The sequence below is a fragment of the Pleurodeles waltl genome, chromosome 6 (assembly GCF_031143425.1).
Source record: "Pleurodeles waltl isolate 20211129_DDA chromosome 6, aPleWal1.hap1.20221129, whole genome shotgun sequence".
NCBI classification, from domain to species: domain Eukaryota; kingdom Metazoa; phylum Chordata; class Amphibia; order Caudata; family Salamandridae; genus Pleurodeles; species Pleurodeles waltl.
Window position 1 is genome coordinate 819,394,628 of NC_090445.1, and position 21,215 is coordinate 819,415,842.

Sequence of the window (21,215 nt, forward strand, 5' to 3'; positions counted from 1 at the left end):
GGTGATATGTTCCATATAGACAACCCACAAATCAAGCTCCTACCTGTGTTTTCGGACTAGTTGAAAACAGCGTAGCAGTTTGTCCATTGCAGTTAGGTCAATGGCACTTCCTTTGGACTAAGACATTTACTACCACTATGTACATCTGAGGATCAATGAATGCAAGGAAAGGATTTCCCACTGTATTTTCAGTTGAAGAGAGCAGGCACTGGACACTTGGGAGGTCACCAGGGACAGTCCAGTGTCAAGTTGAATGTCCAGGTTAAGCACAGATGTAGCCGCTGTAGAGGGGGACCCATAATCTGCATCCAGACAACTTTCTCCTAGACGGATGCCCTCCCGCTGCTGAGAAGCAGCTATGATTGCAGGGAGTCTGGTTTGAAATGTTTCTGCATTTCCACCACAGTATTAGGATCAGACTGTTGGCACGAATGAAAGGGTCTTGTGACCCTCCGGCTTCTAAGGTTCTCTATGAAAGATTGAAAGTCAGCTGTGTTTCATCGTCAGAACAAGCATTTAATGTGAACATGCATCAACCATAGGTGAAGAGAATGAGTTGCAGCCCCATCTTAAGAAGTGGAATATGCACATTGATGTTCTCAAGTAGACAATATTAATGAATCTTATGAAAGTGAGCTGTGGCATGAGTCTCCAGAGGAGAATGCAACACTCAACCCCATGACTCGCTGCCTCTGCCCAGAATATCAACCACAAATCATGATGAGGAGCATAAAAGCTTCCCTTAACGTGTTAGAAACTATATATAGGCAACAGATCAGCTGGATGTGCAGCAGAGCCATGCAACTTGAGAGGGCGTATGCCAGCTGACTACAAATGTGTGTGTGCGTGTCTGCCTGTCAGCTTCTATGGGCGAGCACACCTCTGTGAGGTGTGGATGGAGGATGAAAAACCTTTGGTGCAGTAATCTGTGACATCTAAAGAGACACCTGGCAGAAGGGTTGGTACCCAGGGTTTATTTGGTCTTGTTATTAGCCTATGGTGTTCATTTGACCCTGAGAGTGGTTGTCCCACGGCAATACAGTGGCTATCTGTGGCATAGAGGCAGCCCAGGCATAGTAAGACTACCCATACCTTTCAATTAACACCCCTACCATAGTTTGGAATATCCCTGGTATCTGAAAACTACCCATAGCGTTAGGTGGCCATACCTGGCATGTGATGGTGGTACACACTTGTTTAGCAGATTCTTTGTGAATTAGTAGTAGTACACATATGTACTTGATGACAGTGGCAAACAAATACGTTGGGACTATGCTTGTATATATCTTAAAAGTCAGACCTGGTGACAAAAGTAGTCATTTCCAGAAAATAAACATGTTTTATGTCCATGACCTGATCACATACCTGGACAGGAGGATGGCACATACCTTTAGGAATGTTATGTACCAACACCTATGAAGACGACCTACCATTCTGGAATCTGCCCCTCCAGTTTATCCATATTTAGCAATAGCTACAAACAACTTCAAAATACCAAAGCAATGCACAATTAAAAAAAATACACACAAATTGGTGACTCTTTCCTTTTACCCACTTGTCTGACTGTAGATTAAAAACAAACCGTAGTGTCATGATTTCACCACAAGGGCCCTCCCTGTGCTGAAATGGTTCATATCGAGTTAGTTTGTCAAAACTATTTTGAACCAAAAATCAAAATGACTGCTTTTACAGGTTGAAAGTATAGCAAGCTTATTGCAATAAAGAGTTATAGCCACTGAATAACCTCAATCTCAGGCAGCCTGCATCACTGAAGCAGTTCAGGAAGGACCTCAAGACCTGTCTCTTCAACTGAGCAGCAAGCCTTCTTTTAACACCTTGAGACCCTATGGGTGATTAGCCGCGCCTTACAAATCCTTAATTGATTGAGTGATTGAAACTAATATGATTTACTGCTACATTAATCCGAGAAGCTGCAAGTAGACAATGGAGGCTGTAGAGCAGTGGTTTCCAAACCTCTTAATGCCGCTCCCCCCAGTTGAAAAATCAAAATCATTGGGCCCCCCTCAGAATATTTGACAATTATTTCATAAAGATGGCAATGTTTAAATATGTCTAGACCTATTTACACATTGCAGTTAAGTACTTTACCTTTTTAAATATGCAATAACATGCTTCTGCTTAAAACAAAGGCCTGTTATCTGTATAATGCTTCATTTAGCAAGAGTCTGGCGCCCCCCGGGATCACTTGAGGCCCCCCTAGGGGGCCCGCCCCCCAGTTTGAAGACCTCTGCTGTAGAGACTTTTTTTCTATAAGAACATATTTTTGCATGTGCAGTCAAAATTAATAATAGTGAAAACAAAAATATTTACTGAAACTACCTAAATGTAAAGTGAATATTAGCATTGAACCCAGATTCAGGGCCCGTGGTTAAATTCTGTGTTAGTGTGATGACATGGGGGTAAGGTTGTTCTAGGGATAGCATAATGCTTAGGGTCAGAACTACACATAGCTATATGGTGATAATTACTTATAAGTTTATAGTAGGTGTGTTCAATTCTTGTAAGGTTTATATGCATTTGGGGATGACAGTTGCAGTCCTAACGCTTGTAATCTTATTTTTATAATCTGCAAATGTTTTTACTACCATGTATTCTAAATTCGTTCAAGAAATGTGAGCTGTCTGATTGGTCAGAAAGGGAATGGGGAAATCGATTTACTGCCCAGGGCCAGGCAGTGTATAATGGCATCAGCCATACTGATATACTATCTAAAAACAGATAAACTAAAGCAGGAAAAGTATTAAGTGAATGGGGTTTTGGTGTTAACTAAAAGCTAGGAGGTTTTTCTATGACATAACAATAATTGTAATATGCTCTGCAGAGTGCAGCAAGTGAGTATCAGCGGACACTTTTTCTAGTTGAATTCTAACTGCTGTGCATCAACTTCCACTATGCCCAATCTCTTCCTTTTCACCTCTTGCCTTATCCTTCCACTGTATAGAGGAGTACATTTTTGTTAATTGTGACATCCTGAAAGGTACAAAAAAGATACTTTCAACTGAATACGTTCTACCTATCTATTATGTACTTTAAAAATATATATGGGCCTCATTCAGATTTCAGTGGATGGGACACCCATCACTAAAGGAACAGGTATGCTATCCGCCATGTTATAAATACCAGAGGGTATAATGAACTTCCAAAAGGCGGATGCAACATCCACCACATTTCTGATTGGGTATCTTAACCACCCAACTATAAATAAGTCCCTGTCTAGCATGAAGAATATTCTTCTATAGACTTCCTCAATGTTCGTGGCATGAGCGCCACTATCAAGGGCGCATCAGGTGCAGTGGAATATAGCTCAGTTGGCAGTGTTCTGTAAAATTTTCAAGTGATTTCCCAGTTGACTTAGAAGAGTATCAACAAAGCAAAATAACCTAGACTGCTGTCTTCAAGAACTGAAGCCACAGGCTTTATTTAGAGTTTGGCTCAGTGAGACATCCCCTAAAAAGGGTCAGATGTCCTATCCACAGTATTTGTACTATCCCGCTTCTGCCCTGCTCTAAATAAGGACCCAAGTCTTTCCTATCATGCTCTCGAATAAAGGTACAAAACTGATGTGGTTGTATCATCCCTTTGTTAAAGTGACAGGAAGCTAGATTGATCTGGCCTTCATCTCTTTACACTGTGAGTGAATGTGCCTCAAATTACATTTTAATGTCTGCATATCCCTGTCTAGCGGCCCTCCTTATTGGTCCACAGATGTATCTGAGACTAGACAACTTTGTTGATATCATTCTTATAAAAACATCCAAGTGACATTTCGAGTAACCATTCACGAAATATGCGCTATAGGTTTTTCGGTTAGCCATGATGTCTCTATCACCGTACATTACCACCGAAGCTAAAATTACCAGTTTCATAAAAGACTACCCTGCTTTAAAGTATATTGCATAGTTTTGTTTCCGGTTCTCATTATAGCTGACATCAGTGAAATTTTACATCCAATAATTAGAGGAACATGCCAAATAATTTGCCATATAGTTTTGATACATGCATTACCCCAGGTTACGAGTTCTAATTTTGTAAAATGAGGGAACTAAAGACAATTTACTCAGCATCACGCAGCCTGCTCAAGTGAAGAAGCTATAATTTCAACTCAGATTTCTTTAGAACAAGTTGTCAAACAGGCGACTGTGGATTACAATGAGAAATAAGGCTAAATATAACGATGGAAACAAGTATGAAAATACATACATTGCTGAGAGCGGCGTTAGGACCTCTAAGAGGATGAAATGTCCCCTGCCACTTGATGAGGAGGGGAGCATTGATCGGAAAAGCTGACAACCTTCTTCTAAGACAGGATGTGTGAGCGGGTCTCTGTACCTGATTGCAAAGGTAGTGTTTCCTTTCTAATCACTCGAAGTTATGTGGGAGGTTACACCTTCCGTGGCGTGCAAGGTGCTAGCATCAAACAAGCTCTTTCTTCAGGTGTAAGTCGCTGTGGTTGACTCACAATGTTGACAATCGCCGACTCTCTCTCTCTTATCTTTCCAGGTGACTATGACATGGACAGTCTAACAAGAAAAAGCCATCGAGATGATATGGATTACAACGGACGAAGTAAGAGACAAGCCAATGGTTATACAATTTCACTTGCAGGCACTTGGTGCGGATTAAAACTAATCAACTTCTAGAGGCCTAAGTCTGGTAGTTTCGGGAGAGTGTACACTAATTGCAATAAGTGCATCACATGCTGCCTGCCATTATTTGAGACTGGTGGGGGGTGGGGGTGTCCCCAGTGCATGCCCTCACTGTAGTTCAATTTAAAGAAACACCAATGAACTGTTGGCATTCTTGGATACAGGAATCTGAGAGGAATGCAACTTTTAAAAATAACATTAACAGCCTCCCAATACTGAAGAGTGTTTTTGGTGAAGTTGAAGTAGCATTTACTTTGAAAGAGATCTGACATCTAACACCAAAAATAATATATTGTGTTTTTATTATTGGAAGGTGTAGGTAGGAATAAATAATTTAAAAATGTATGCATCACTGTCTGCTCTTTCCTTTGAAAGCATTCTTGCCACCCATGTCTGTTACATATATCTTTCTGGAAATAATTCCTAACACTTAGCCCACAAAACAATCTTCCAAAACAAACATACATTAACACGTTTAAAACTAATATTTACTCTAAATAAATGCAAATAACATACAATACTTGTGCAGGAGGGACCTTCAAGTTCTTAAACTACAAAGTCCAGTATCTTCCCCACCCTCTCTTTAGGCAAATTAGAAAAAAAAAATATTAAACTGCCCCCATCCCCTCTTTAGGCAAATTAGGAAAAACATCATAAAACTGTCATAACCAAACAGAGAAAAGTTACACGTGTTTAATTAAGAATAAACTTTTGAAAAGGAGCCTTCTATGAGCATGTCCAACTTATTCGCAGCATCCTTGGTGCAACAAACAAATTACAATCAGGGTCCATATTCACTTATCAGATGTATTTCATATTCCTATTGAATATTCTATAAGATAACCTGTGACGACCCCAGAAGTAGAATCTATTAAAGAACCTCTGGGTAGAAAGTATTACTCATCGATTTTTGATCACTTACTATTCCATAGAAGAGCTAAAAGTGCTACGTCCATAGATCTCAAAACAACTTTGCACAACTCTGCTAACTGGCTCTACCTATACATATTATCATGATATGACCGAGGCCATTACTGTCTGTATCCAGTCCATCCAAATGTAACTGTCCACAAGGTATCTTATTTTAATATCTAAAATACTTTTACTGATATAAAGTCCTTGCATTCCTGTCATTTCACACACTAGTTTTAAAAACAGTATTAGCCAAACACTCATTCAGGAGTCATATATGGAGCACAAAAATCATAAAATATACTGCATTCTCCATTGAATCCCCTCACACAGGCAGTACTTACTACGACCCGGTGCCACTGTGTGGTGAAGGGCGTAAGTGGAAGAAACCACTCAGTTGGACTCAACTATATCTCAACATGGTCTTTTCACTGTGGCAACCACGTTCTTATTCAGTGATATTGCACCCAACCAATAGACATGGAAGAGCCATGGGCATGGCGGACTCGAGAGAGTTTAACAGCACCACTGTGATTTGTGGATCATAAATTGTATTATGGTATAGTTGGACCGCTTACAAATACTAATGTGAATTATGGGATGACCTCTGTTTACTGCATCACAAACTTCTATAGCTGTGTAACAGGGTGAAGCTGCTTTACAGACCCACATATATTCAGATACACTGAAATGGTATGTTAATTCTCCCACTCGATTAATGCCTGAATCCTGAAAGCTAATTGAACATGCGTTATAAATTGTGCTTAATGCTAAAACAATTGTCTGTGTCGGGTGCCTCATGGAAATTAGTCTGCATTAAGTTTTTATGCATATGCGTGCGTAGAGATCTTCTGCGTGACATGGCTCCCTTCTGTGCTGCATGCAAATAAATACACAGCACAGTGGGATGCTGAGGACCCTCTAGTTAGATGCAGGTAGCAGTGGTTCTTCTGAGATTATCTCTCTCTTTCCCTTTCTCCCTCTCTCTCGCTCTCTCTTCTCTCTCCCCACTGAGGGGAGAACCCGTATAGTCTATCTCTCTCTCTCAGGTGAATGTGCAATGCAGGATTTTCTGGGAGACTCCCGCTCCCATCGAATGACCCCTGGAGTCCATGTTCAGTGTGAAAACTTGGCTCATCTAAAAGTAGAGTTATTTTCCATAGTCACTTCTCCTAGCGCTGATTGCATTATGAGCAATCTAGAAGGTGTGCAGCATGCAAGTACAGTCCCTTTAAAATGCCAGGGAAATTCATGGTGAAAGGGTTAGGTTAATCCAAGCATGAATCAAATAGGGCTGAGATAATGAAGGCATCCAAGCTCTGTAGAACGTAGATAAGTAGGCAGACCATCCATGCTTGGCGGTCACTTTCTCAGCACCTTTGCAGATAATATGTATCTAAGCCTAGCCCTCTAAGACACTCTGCCATCCGTCAGTGGGTGGGTGATTCTCACAGACCAATGAATCATTGTGGCACAACCATAAAATCGTACCCGGCAGGCATGATGCATTCACTTGGTCAATATCCCACCCATATGCTCGGGTCTTAAAACGGTTGGTAAGTGAACTTATGTTTGTGAACACAATGATTATAGACACTTGGCTTTAACATGGTCATTACAGAAGAGAAACTAACCACAGCATCTTTCTTTCAGCTTTCACTGAGACTGTCACTACAACAAGACTTGCATCCTTACCACCAAGTGAGTATTCTAGGATTGATCCAGTTTCAGTCACTACTTTTACTCAGTTAACCCTCTATGACTCAATTGTTATAAGAATGGAGATAAATTGAAACATACATATGTCTATCATCTGATTTTGTTGTAATAATATTTGATTAAATGACCGTCCATCTCCCGAGATCACTAATATAGCCTTATAGCCCGCTCCAGCATTAAAGGCCTAAGCTAGGGTTATGACCAACTACTAGTTTAGCATGACCTTTACCTCCAGAGCACTAGTACACATCTGGCCACAATCAGTGATAGTGCTCAAACATTAGTGATTGATGGCAAATAGAACACTCATATTTAAGCAAGATGGTATTCTTGTTTCCATCCCCTCAGTGGGTTGGTCTTTATATCAGTAAAAAGCCATCAACAGTTGGCGTCTCAGTTTTGGAACCCCAGCCCCTCCTCCCACTAGACGTCACTACATACCACCGCTAATGGCCCTGGACAATGACCAAGTGCCCCATGATCCTAGTATGGGACAGTAAGTCCTCATAACCATAACGTCGTCCTATTGGTTGGTAAACTTCCGCATATCACAGCCTCTGGCTGGACCATAGAGTCTAAAGACATACTTAAAGTGAGGCATTACATAACTATGATCCATTGTGCATCACACAGCTTCTTGATTCTTCATTTTTCCTCTAACATACTTCTTCAATGTGCCCAACAGAAGGAGGAGCTGGAGGAAGCAGTAAACTAACATCTCTAACTCAAGGGAACTCAATGGACAGAAAAGGACACAGCAGTAGTTATGTCATGTCATGTAAGTACCACAGGGCAGAGAATGGGGCGAGGGAGGGAGATGTTTCAATAATTTTTGCTTGAATGGGGGGCCTTTCACCACTTATGCTTTTTTCATTGGAAATTAACAAAAACATCTTGCATTGCGAATTTCTAACCCTGAGATTATTGTCCAACATTGGTTTCAAACTTTGATCCTAAGTGACTTGAGATCTCGTTGTTGGGGTACCACCTAAAAAGCACTGGCAAAGTCAATCTGTCTCTCCTTTTGGACCACTTGGCTTTGCAATTGCTGTTTGCCATTGCTATGCCGCATCAACAAAAAGCATTTGTTGCTGTGCTGTACAGCATTCGTCAAATATGCAAAAAGGTACAATTACGCGTCAGCTGGCTGTGGGGGAACAAAATAAAAACATGTCAGATAGTGGGAGAGGTGAAAAAGCATCCCACAAGGGAGAAAGCAACACATGTGCAGGATTAGACTTACACGAGGTGAGAGCAACAGAGAGTTTGGGATTGGGGGAGTTTGGCAGAGAGAAAGATAGCAATACAGAGCACTGGACAGGTATTTGGCTGGAGGCAGAAGCATGTGAGAAGGGAGCTGGAAAAGGCTTGCATTTTCATGGGGTGCTCACCCAAAAAGAAGAAAGCAGTCCCTATTGGTGTGCACTAGAAAGATTCAAGTCTGCCAATCACAAGGATGGTAAAGAGGCTATGCTCCAGAGAAGGGACAAACAGAATAAGAAAAATTGAAGCCATCAAATAAGAAGAAAGCAATTGAGCGGCAATAAAGCTTATGCTGTCTGATAGATGAGCCCTGAAAAGCAGGTCTGTGGTTTACCTATATGTCCTCACTTCTAAAAGGCACAGATCTGAATTTCAAATGCAAAGACCTTGTTTCACTACTCTAAAGAAAACAATACCATAAGAACATAAGGAAGTGAGGACCCATGAAGAGACATAAAGTTGCACCTTAATACAATAACACAAAGCAATTCTCAAAAAGAGAGATGCCAGAGACTGCAGGAGGGGCACAAATCTACATGCTTAACAAGTTTCCTTCTTGTTTCACTCAAAACTGATGAAAAAACGTTTTACTGTAATCTTTTAAAAGCATTCCAACTATATTTCTTGATTGCTTAAAAGGGGGGATATCCTTCCTTAACTGGTTCCAGAGTATACCTCACAACATGCCACTCCCAAAACCTTGCACCGGTGTAAAATAGACATTTAATGAATTTTTGATAGTCAGAAAGATCCAGTCAATGAAGTGTGAAAAATATTGTCACTAGCAAACATACCATGGCTCAGATTTACAAGAATGTGGCGCATCAGTACTGATGCACCAGATTTTTTTCACCCCACCACCTAACGACGCCATGGCACACGTTAGGCCAATAGCATCAAAGCTTTTGACACTATTGTGGCGCTTTGCTCCACTAGCATCAAAAAGTTTGACACTAGTGGAGCAAAGTGCAAGGAGGCCCATTGATTTCAATGGGTGAATCCTTTTAATGCCTGCTTTGAGCAGGCGCTAAACATGACACCAAAAATCAGGCAATTAAATCTTGTAGATTTAATTGTGCTGTTTTTGCAGGCCACATAATGCCCGAATGCACCCTTGTATACATTATGCCTGCCACAGGGATAATGTGGCGCAAGATGTTGCAAAGTGGTGCAATGCATGCATTGCGGCACTTTGTAAATATGGCACGGTGATTTTTGCCTTGTTGAGCCACATTAGTGTAAAAACAAATTACGCTAATGTGGCGCAAGGAGACGATAGGTCCTTGCAAATCTGGCTCCAAGTCTTTACCTTCAAACTGAATTTCACTATGCGTATGTTGAAGGGCTGTCATTGCGTTATCTACCGCACGTTAAATATAACTATTTACCACATGGTAAAGTTGCTTCACAGAGGATTACTAATCCCTAGTGTTTAACAAGGACACTTGAGGGTGAGCATTGACATTGGTCCAGGGTGTGTCATGCATGATTTCAATCTATGGCCTACATATGTCGGAATCAACTACAGAGGAACGCCCACCCCGAGGGATCCATGCATTAACTCTGGAAACAAGCAGAGAAGCCAGAATCCTCTATACCTTCATGGGATGGGTGTAGTCTGTGAACAGAGGGAAGCTTTGTAGTAACAACTCACCCACCATTCATCTCCTGCTCTGCAACCTAACCCCTCCCCCACCCCCTTGCAGGGCCCCACCTCGTGTTCTTGTCTGCTTTTCGTAATGAAAACATGTTTAAGTCTTGCTGAAGATAAAATGGAGCCTCTCGGGTTCACAACACCTTCTGAGGAGCCTATTTCATTATGTTTGACATGCCTGTGCTAGAAACGCCTTCGTCCGCAGACGGTTACTCAGAGTGAAGTCACAGCACCCAGTCAGCCACGTGTTCCTCCGCTCAAGGGCGTCGCCTGCCCCAGACATGTGGAAGGCTACCACTGCTTGCTTCTAAAGTTCAGACATGTGGAAGGCTACCACTCTTGCTTCTAAAGTTCAGACATGTGGAAGGCTACCACTCTTGCTTCTAAAGTTCAGACATGTGGAAGGCTACCACTGCTTGCTTCTAAAGTTCAGCTTCGGAAGGGCCCCTGAAGCAGGGATCACAGCACGAGACTCCTCTCCCCAGATTTTAACTGTGGATGTTAGTGACTGAGCATGGTTTTGCCAAGGCCCATTCATGCTTAGAGCAGGGTACTGGAGCAATCTCTGTCCACTTTATGGTAGTGATAGAGACAACAGGCAGATGACCGTTTCCTGTAGTTCTGTTTCAAGTGTGATGGGCGCCTTCAGCAAAGCTTTACGACGCTCCTTCCCACATGTCTATTTCCTGCCTTGCTCTTGCATGTTGAAAGTGCCATGCTTCTAGCAGTCGCTGTGAACACACTGCAGTGCTGATGACGAGACATGATTTTGAAGGCATGCAGTGGGCAATCAGGTCACTGGGGCTCAAACACTCTTCAAACCATCAGTGCCCAGTCATTGAGGGTCATATTTATGAGCCCCTTGCCTCGCCATTGCCTCACTTTTTGTGATGCAGCGGCGGTGCAAACCTTGAACTCATATCAACAATGCCATGCAAAGCCACTTTGCGTGACTTTGAATGGCCTCATTGATGTGGAGTAAGGCAAAGCAGTGCGAATTGCTGAATTACCTTACTCTGTGCCGGGGAGGCGTTCATGGGTTTTGAGGTGGGTGTTCTCATTCAACACCTAGACGTATTGATGCATCCACATAGCTATTGATGCATCCACATGTTTACAAGAGCTTGTGAACCTGGGGATGCGCCAAAACCTTACGTCTCCCCAGAAGAGGTGCAACAAGGAGAAATATCTTTATTTCTCCTTATTTTTTCCCTCTTTCTATTTGTGCTGCATTCTGCAGAAAAAGTATCCCAGGATTGTTTTGATGCAGGAAAGTGACACTTCCTGCACAAATAAAAATCCTGCCTACAATGCATGGTGCAAGGGTGCCTGCGTTGGCGTTAGCTGCCAAAACAGCGCTATCAAGGTGACTTGCTGCTCTGCCCTGCACCAAAACCCCACAAATATGGGCCTGGGTGAAGAGGGTCAAGTACTTGCATCATTTTTAAGTTTGCCACTTTCTTTTTCCATAAAAACACTGTAGTCTATCAATGTGATTATTCAAGGGGGGCGCAACGATCTCCATACAATGTTAATAACGTTTTATGATCTGTATTTCAGCGAGCACAACAAGAGGCCAAACGAGTACCTCAATGACCGGGACAGGTGGCAGGAGGGCACCATCTCCAAGTCTGCACAGCCCAACTTTTGAAAAAAAGTCTTACCGCCAGGCAGGATATGAAGGTATGGGATAATGATGCAGCACAGCGTCACTGTGCGCTAGGGTGATATCAAAGGAGGAGCTACTGCTGCAGCCGTGCAGAGGGTCACTTCATACCAGGGATGATATCAAGTAGGCTTGTAGATACACAATGGCTACGGTCTCATCAGATGTAGCCAGGAAACCGGAAGGTGTGTTACATAATGACTTGGTCATGATATTTGATCTATTCTATGGTGGCTTCAAACCCCCACTAGCATCCAGCTGCCAATTTATGGACAGATGAACAGAATAAAACTACCAGTGACTTTTCTCACAGTGGGGCATTAACCTCCAGATCGAAGATCTCTGAAGCTAATTTATTCAACAAATTGTGTTTTCCTTTCATTACAGGAAGTTCAAGTGGAAATTCCTCCCCTGAGTACAGTAGAAAAGAATATGGTATGTCAACCCTGGATCAAAATATTATTCTCTTTAAATATTTATGAGCAGTTTAGTTTTTGATTTAATTATGTCCTCTGAATCTCTGTGGAGGTATATTCTGGCCTCATTGCTGTTGTCAAAACCTGTGGGGTAATGTACACTTCACAAAGACCCCGGTTGTTTGTTCAGTGAGGCCTCCTTTTACTGAAGAGCTACAGTGTTAAAAAAAAAATTGATATTTCACCATAGGTCCTTTGTGCCTCTAGGTTAACACGTGACTTACTGCCCCAGAGCTTCCAGAATTTCAGTGGCACAAACCTGATGGGAAGTATTTCAATTAGCTAGCAAGGCCACTGCCACCATAGAAGATGGCAGTGGCTTCTTGTGAGCTTTACCGTTGACTATGCCATAAGATATCATCTAGCCTAATTACTTTTTTTTTTACTAATAAGGGTACTTTGACTTTTCATTACATTTTCATCGGGAATGGTTCTGTTTCCTAAAACTTTAGAAGCCTATACACAATAAATGTCATTTAGTTGGGTAGCTGTATTCTGCTCTACACTGGCAGATGGAAGCTCATAATCTTATTGTAGGGGGTCTTCGTCGCTTCAAATATCCTGCCTAGATGGAATCCTCCCAACAGATGGCCAGTACCCTGATTTTCTTGCAGTTTTAAAGAGTATATTTCCTTCTGCATATTTAAAATGTATCAATAGGGAGGGCAGTGTGTCCTCTGCATAATTTTGCAATGACTCAGGAATGTATGTGGGTAAGAGCTTTATTATGAATAGGTACCGTGTTGATGATGAGATTGCGTGTGATATTGAGATGGCAGAACTTTCTGGCTTAGACTGTGAAAAGGACATTACTTTCTGGTCTACTGGAGGCTGTTCTATGCAATGGGCTCTCAGAGTCGTAAGAGAGGCTATATCCTGCTTAAGTGCTGCTGGAATGCTCAATAACCCCCGTTTGCTATAGAACATTTATGAAAACTAAAAATCTCTGCCATCGTTTAGGGGGAAATATTTAGTTTAAAAAAAGTGACTAGCTTACAACCTTCTATATCATGCATGGGATCCAAATGATCCTGTGTTCAGGAGCTTGTTTACAGGCAGCCACTGAGACATAGACAAAGGACAACATGTGAGAGAGGCGTACGTTGGAGCTCACCAACACTCTGCTGCAAGGCACCGCTTAGAGAAGGGGAAAGGGGCTACACCTGCCCTGAGAGAGAGGCAGCCCCTGGCTAGCATGAGAAGCATGGGACAAGTGCTGGGTGGGACGGGGTAGGGTAGATAGGTTATGACAACCATAAGCAGACTGGAACGAAGCTTGATTTTGGTGGGTCAAAGCTAGGGCAGTATGGACCTAGGATATGTAAGACGAGACACGTACAGGACACCATGGGAGTGATGTGAGTTGGGTGGGACAGATGGCTTATTGGGTAGGATAGGACAAAGAAAGGCAGTGTCAGAGAGAGAGTGTTTAGGGTGAGGTCCATGTACAGTAGGATTGGAATAATGTAAGTCGGGTGAGAGAATGGTAGGAGAAGATAGGATGGCTGTAGGTAGCGTGAGACTGTGCATTAGGACAGAGAGTGGGTAGAGTTGGGCAGGGCAGTGAATTAGTACTGTGGGTAAGGTGTAGCTGGCCATGAGAACGGGTGGGTTGTATAGTAGTACAGTATGGTTTGATGCATCAACAGGTGTCAGGTACGGATCAAGGTTGCAAAATCTCCTATCACATTATGCATCATGTGTCTTAACATTTTCGATTAAACTACACAGTGTCTAGAAGAGCATCAACAAAATTACACCATAGCTTTTGTCAAAATCCACGGGGACCCCGTGCTCTGAAACAAATGTCCTTTATAATTATGCAGACCACTCCTATTACCACATAATTATGCCTAAAGAGTTTCCTTGGAACACAATACAAACAAAAGCAAGTCAAATATCAATTTTACACTGTGACTGCATGCATGATGAGGGGTGAGTATAAAAATACCAAGTCTGTGATAGGAGTGTTTGCTGCCAAAATAGCTACAGGTGAACGATTTGCAGCACATCTCTGATGGCCGCCCGTGGGCAGTACGTGCAGCTCATGCGGACATAAGGCCCGTGGCAAATTTATGGAGGAAAGTGGATGTGTATATGGCGAAGAGGCCTCTACTGGTCTAAAAAAGAGCAATTAGGTGTGATCAGCTGTGACAAAATAACTCACATGAAGGAGGGAGCTATACAGTTCGAAAATCGTATGTAAATGTTGAAAATGTACCCTCTTCCTTTTTTAGAGAGTCAAAAATAAATGCAATAACCTTTGGAAAAATGAGTGATAAATAAATAGGCCGGGTGAGGTACACATGGAAAAGATTAGAAACGATTGAAACTTGGGAGTCAAGCTTACCTTTGGTCGGGCCGTTTTATTTAAAATCACTCAAGCTGCTCTTTTCAGATTCATGTGTTGTGCTGTTGGTATTTTAAGGTCTGCTCCCTCTCTTAATGGTCATTCTGATTCATTTCTCTTCACAGCATCTTCCAACACCAGGGGGAGAACTCAAAGCAGAGGTGAGATTTCTTGCCTATCATTAACTTGGTTGTTTCTTCCCATGTTACAGGGCTGGGGCATTTGTCAGGTTATTCCTTGAGTAGATGCTGAGGAGCTATTTTGTACTAATTTGTTGATAAATAGATCTCTGGCAAAAAAAAATACTAAAACAAGGGTAAAGCACTTTTAGTAAAAACGTTTTCAGAGGTCAAAACGTAATCGCTCTATGTCTTTTGGTCTAATTATGCAGTTTTTTAGAGAGTGCGCTTTCAGTTTCTTATAGAATCAATTTTGCTTAATTAAAATACTCGCTTTTGAAAACACGAAGCACACACCATTGTTTCATCAAAACCTCTCAATCCCTAGACATCTTTACTGAAGTCTGGTTGTTTCCAGGCTGCCTGTACATTGTGTGGGTGTTACATGTTGATGTAAAAACATGCTTTCAAAAATAAATTATTTACTGCCTGCAATATCGGCAATATGTTCATGTCATGCAGCAATCCGTGGTCAGAGTTACAGAAAAGAAGGAATTCTTGGATGGAAAAAAAGCCTTTTATTGTGACGATAGCATTTGGACACCCTTATCAAATAGGAATGGAGAAGTCGGGGTGGTGTTCAACACCTTCACGTGAGCGCCACCTCGTGGAATTATGGAAACGTGAAAGAAACAGACTTTTCTGTGCATTTTCTTTATTTACATTTTGTTTAGCAACACTTTTCCTAGGGCACTAGTACAAACTTGACAATGACATGAACCTTGTTAGCTCTGAATCTCTTTCAACGAATGTCAAGCTACGTGGATTAATCCTGGCCACCAACCTCAGCCTAAAGGAACACATTATCAAAAAAATATTGCCTGGTACAAACTCTTTTTTCTAAAGAAAGTGAAACTGTTTCTTCCAAAAAAAGCGGCCTCTGAACTGCTTCTGTTCAAGCCCACAAGTTGGCCTTGCCTCGTTGCCTCCCAAAGTACAGTCTGGCACTTCCCAAAGGGTATCCTATATGCTGCTGCACCTCTTAAAAGAAATGTGGTCACAACACCTCATCCCGATAGTACTTCATTGGCTCCCCTTGCTGGCTTGCACTTTCTTCCACACCAAATGCATAGTTTACAAAGCCACCACAAACAGCACCCCCACTTATCTTGCAAACAATCTCACCATGCCTGGTGGGTCTCAACAAACCGCAGCCTAGACAATCACACGGTAGTCTACGTAATGCGAAAAAGAAAAGCAAGGCAGCAGGCTTTTTTTATGTGCCGAGGATCTGGGACAACAACCCCATATCCCTCGGGATCACCCTAAAGCTACTCCAGTTTAGGAAAGAGCTAAAGAGAACACTACATCACAATGCAATACCCATCCACAACCCAGCCACATCCCCGAACACACATTGTCTCATGCTTATCCTTCACCCCGTACTGCATTCCAGTGCATTTTGGCTAGGTTCATGCAATAGGGAAACCACATGCATATATGAATGTCTTTCGCCAGTGATAACTTAGCTTGGGTGTAGCTCACGTTGTTAGGACTGTGAGGAGAAAGACAGGCAAGGAGGTAATGGTCTCGTTATATACCAGTAAGTTTCATTACTCTGAGTCTGCGTCCTCCTTACCACAGTTCTAGATTCCCACCCTCCTGTCTTTGTGCATTGTCATAGGGATGAGTGAGAGTGCAAAGGCTTGCTAATGTCAGGGCGCGGTCACAGCACGGGTTCTTCTTACCTCATGGCCACGGTGGGGGAGTTTCTAGGGTAGTAGTTGTCATTGGCGAACACTTTGGGGTTTATTTGCGCAGCCAGGGAGACGTGCACGCTGCCAGGACTCTGGCGAGGAAGACTGAGGCTAGGAGGAATGCAGATTACTGCAAGGAACAGGGTCGTGTTTAAAAAATCAAGTACCAATACTAAGCCACTTCTTCCGCGATTAACAGGAGTTAAACAGAAAGGACTTGCTGTTCAGAATAGCTCAGAATAACGTGTATTCGGTTTAAATCGCCGAAAGGGAAAAAATGCACGAATCGTGGGGACTAAACTTTCGAACCGTCGGTCTCAATTTTGGATGCTAATCAGTGAGGTGTCATCTAGTGCCCTAGGAAAAGTGTCGCGAAGCCAAATGTAAACAAAGAAAATGCCCAAAGTCTGTGTCTTTCCATCTTCCTTAATTCCACAAGGTGGCGCTCACGTGAAGGTGTTGAACACCACCCCGTCTTCTCCATTCGTATTCGATAAGGGTGTCCAAATGCTCTCCTCACGATAAAAAGGCTTTTTACCTTCTCCAGGAATTCCTCCTTTTCTGTAACTCCGACCTCGGATTGCTGCATGCCATGAACATATTGCAGATACTGCAGGCAGTAAAGTAATTTATTTTTGAAAAGCATGTTTTTGACTGAGTGCTCAGAACCATGGAAACGTTGGCAGCTCTTGACGGATCGGGATGTGAAGATATGCGTATTTCACATCCAGTGATGCCAGGTAGGCCCCGAGAAAGTGGCAACGGAAGAATACACTGGAGAGTCGCCATTTTGAATGGCACCATGGGAAAACTAAGCTGTTGAAAGCATTCAGATTCAGGACAGGACAGAACTTCCCTGATTCTTTCAGGAACAGGATGTAATTCCCTTACTTTGATTTGTAAAGCTCTGCGTCATTGTGTCAGATGTCCAAGCATCTTCTTAAACCATCTGATTTTGTACTGGAGGTTGCACCTACATCGGGCTCTAGTCTCCCTGGGGTTTTATGAGGGTGGGGCAGGAAACGTGTAAAATTTGACTTCGCTATGGCGAAGGTTTACATTTCTTTTTTGAAGGGGGGCAAAGAGGAAGACGATGAAGAAGGCATTTTTCTTTTCAGGTGCGGCAGGGGCGGGAAAGAGAATCTGTTCAATTCCGTCATAGAGGTGTGTACTTCTCTTACACAATGAGCGAGATTCTCAATATGGTCCATACCTGCTTATTACGCACAGAGGGAATCTTCATGTGTGACACGCAGCAGGCCCCCTTTTTAGGTCGAGCCTAGACAGCGCATGCGCTGTCGCTTAGCGACCTGTTGTTGGTAGAGTTGTGGGCTTACATACCACCCATCTTTTTCAATTGGCTGCTTCCATTGTCACTCTTTTATTTCTGCTTCCCATTTGATGATGGCATGCATTAGTCATGCCTTTTCCTGTTTTCACTCCTCCCTGAGCGCAGCGACCAAGTACTCAATCAATACGCTGTTCATTTTTACAGCATGTGTTTTGGACCTACTTCGTTTCTACGCCCAGGGCGCTTAGAGCAGGCGGCATGCGAGGCAAGGGGGTGCTGTGCACAGTACTGCTTCCAAGCAGCCAGCCCTGCTGCCAACATGGTCAAAGGTGCACTTTCAGTCTTTCTCTAAGACGTTTTTTTAAATCAGGCTAGAAGGTTTCTTTTCTCCTGGACCCTACGTGCAGGGGATGGGAGCGAGGAGCACTGCAATTAAACTTCACGACTTCTGAAGGGGGGGGCGGAGCGCAGAGCGAGAACAGAAGCCGTCTTTTGGGAATTTGCCTCGCGCTTTTTGTTTTTCAAATGTTTGTTGCTTCAGATGTCTATGTTTCCCTGGGATATTTTTTTTTTTTTACATCTGAAGCAACAACATTTGAGTAACAAAAAGCACAAGTGGATTAGTTACATTGCATCGCTCTTCGCTCCCCTCCCCCACACGTAGGCTCCTGGAGAAAAGAAACCTCCAACCTGATTTTTAAAAAATAGCCTCGTTTCATCAGCATTTTGTGTTGTGTAGGAGGAGCGGAGGCTGGAGGTCATCAAGCTGCATAAACGGTGCCTTTCCGGGGCAGCTGTTAATGTTACGAGAAGCGGCTGGCAAGCTGCGGTGCTGCATTTATCTTTTAAGTTGTAAAGACAGAGGCAATGTCTGCAGAGATCTGCTTATCTGGTGAGTCGAAGCGCCTGTGTGTAGAGAACGCCTGCCTCCTTCCACTGGCCTTGTGATCAGAGATGGGTTGCCTTGCTCAGTCAGAGAAAATTTCAGGTTGCTAGCCGATACATGTCACATTTCCGCAGTGCACATTGTTCGTACAAAGGTTTCACAAATAAACTGTTTGAGTGTACACGAGAACTAGGTCTACGCCTCGTGATTTAATGTTTAGATGCCCCCTTGCACCTTTGCTTTGACTGAGATTATCTTCCCATCTAGCTTTACTTTAGTACTCTGTCACCTACACACGTTCTAAAGCCCTTTACTTGCTTAATGTTCCTCTTCCTCCTCTGCCATTTTAATCCCAGAGCCTGTTTGACATGTTTATTCCTTCCATGTAACTTGTTTTCATTTAGTTCACCAGGACCCCAAAAGAACTGTGATTTCCCCTATATGAGCTCGTTCAGCCCTGTTACTAGCTCTTAGTCGAGTTCCCTCAGACTTTACCAGCAGCTCCAAATCTTCCTGGTGGTTCCGATTTTCTAACTTTTATTTTTTTGCCATTCCTTCCAATTTTAAACTGCTGCATCAGTTCACACCACTAAAACGCTAACAGCGCTAACTCGATCGGAGGTTTGGAGCACTTTATCAGCAACCCTTATTGTACCAGACCCTTTAAAACAGATGCCTGTCCTGCTCTCTTTGATAAGTAACACAGCTCTGAAACTTATCTGTTTTGAATTTTGTGAGTGCAATTTACTGCGAGGTTTGTGCATGCGTTGTTTTCTGAACAAAAACATATTTTTGTTTAGCAGAGAGATGAGGGATTTCCGCACTCCACAATGTAGGGGATTGGGTCATGCATGTCCACTTTCATCTTCAACAATTAATTTGCATGTGGAAAAGAAATCATTCTATACAGTGTGTGCTGCCGCCCAGCATATTAGTGTTTAATGCACGCAGCCTAGGTTTGTTAGCAAAGGCTGCTTCAGGGAAGCTTAGCTTCCTGAGAGTTGTGCATGGTGAAGATTTACTGCACTTCTTCAAAATGTTAGGTGCCCACAGTTAACATTTCTGGAATTCCTCAATTCCCAGAGAGAGAGGGAAGGGGTGCTGGGGCTCATTATCCCAGCATGGCAGAGACAAGCATCCCCAGACTTCTGGCTTTTGACACAGTGCAGTTCTGGGTGTGCACTGCAGTCGTGACTGTGACCACATGTTTACTGGAGTCAGGACGTTTGGGTCAGTGTTAACACTGCAAGTACAAATGAAAAACCTTTGCCGCAGCAGAAACGAGAAAACACAGAAGTCCAAAACGTCTCTACAAATGTCATAACCCACAAGTGTTAAAAATGAGCCTAGTTGCAAAAAATATTTAGCGCACCTCCTAGAAACTTTTAATTCTCTGCAATACAGTTACACTTGTACCAAATAATATTTCCAAAAATATAATGACAATGCTTACATTTTTTTTCAGGAGATAGAGGAAGAAGGTTAATGGAAGTGCTTTACTTATAAGCAGGGCCACTGGAATTATGTGGCCGAGAGGACCAAATTATGCAGCAGGGTTGACCAATTTAAGTGGCAAGAAAAGTCCAGTTATGCATTTAAAAGGCTAATAGCTCTAACTCAAACAATTGCGAGACCTATTGCATTGCAAATGCTTGTTACATATGTATATAGTAGTTTGTAGGAGGACCAGCTGGGCAGCGTAGATCTACTCAGCTCATTCCTCTGTAAATATGTATGAGGCAGCTGTGTGCTTGACATTCAGTCAGTTGGTCCGCCCACTTTGTAGGTGCGGGAATGGCGGCGTGCTGAAGGCTGTAGAGATACATTTTAGAAGATGGGAGTAGAGAGCCCAGCCTGTGGATTGTCATGCCTCCTGAAGAATTTGCTTGCACTGTAGTAGAGCTGAAAGACAGCCATTTTGTAGAGGTGTGCTCATGCACAAGTGCACCACAGTATAACAGTGGTGCCTTGCAGAGATAGATCATAGTCGCACATGGTCCGTAGGTGTCTTGCACGCAGGGTTCAAACATGGCCCCTAAAAGCTGTGTACTTCCACCTGCACGTTCCCCACTTATCACACACCTCCACTTGCAACTGCGCCAAGCTAGATTTCCCATTACAGTGCACCGAGTAGTGCAGTGCTTAATTTGTAAATAAAAAGGTGCCCGTGCCCAAAGCCTTCCTCTTAAACACGGGGCTGCTGCAATTAAATGCGCGAGCACGGAATTCTGAGGCAGCTAATCCTGAAGCCGTCTCGGGCCTCTTAAATCCATATAAAGACACTTCCTGCACCTTCAGCTCACTCTTGCACTTTTCTGCTTTCTCCCACTGTAACGCTTTTTATTTTTCTCTTCCTCCGTCTTTCTCATGTGTCAGTAAATGGTTGAGGCAGAAGAATAAGCCCCGGCCCTGAAAAATAAGTGCCGGTGCTCAGCACCGGAAACAACAAGCACAA

The 21,215-nt window shown here is 42.9% G+C and overlaps 1 protein-coding gene across 3 annotated transcripts in view; it reads left to right on the plus strand.

The window, feature by feature from the left end:
- The window catches only part of COL17A1 (collagen type XVII alpha 1 chain), a 159,379-nt gene that overhangs the window by 21,421 nt on the left and 116,743 nt on the right, over nucleotides 1-21,215 (plus strand). For all 3 annotated transcript variants that reach the window (XM_069239450.1, XM_069239451.1, XM_069239452.1), the window contains exons 2-7: nucleotides 4,522-4,587; nucleotides 7,233-7,280; nucleotides 7,984-8,076; nucleotides 11,776-11,898; nucleotides 12,269-12,316; nucleotides 14,833-14,868. In XM_069239450.1, coding sequence (XP_069095551.1) covers nucleotides 4,533-4,587; nucleotides 7,233-7,280; nucleotides 7,984-8,076; nucleotides 11,776-11,898; nucleotides 12,269-12,316; nucleotides 14,833-14,868 — 403 coding nt within the window. In that variant the 5' untranslated portion in view covers nucleotides 4,522-4,532. The remainder of the gene's footprint in view (nucleotides 1-4,521; nucleotides 4,588-7,232; nucleotides 7,281-7,983; nucleotides 8,077-11,775; nucleotides 11,899-12,268; nucleotides 12,317-14,832; nucleotides 14,869-21,215) is intronic.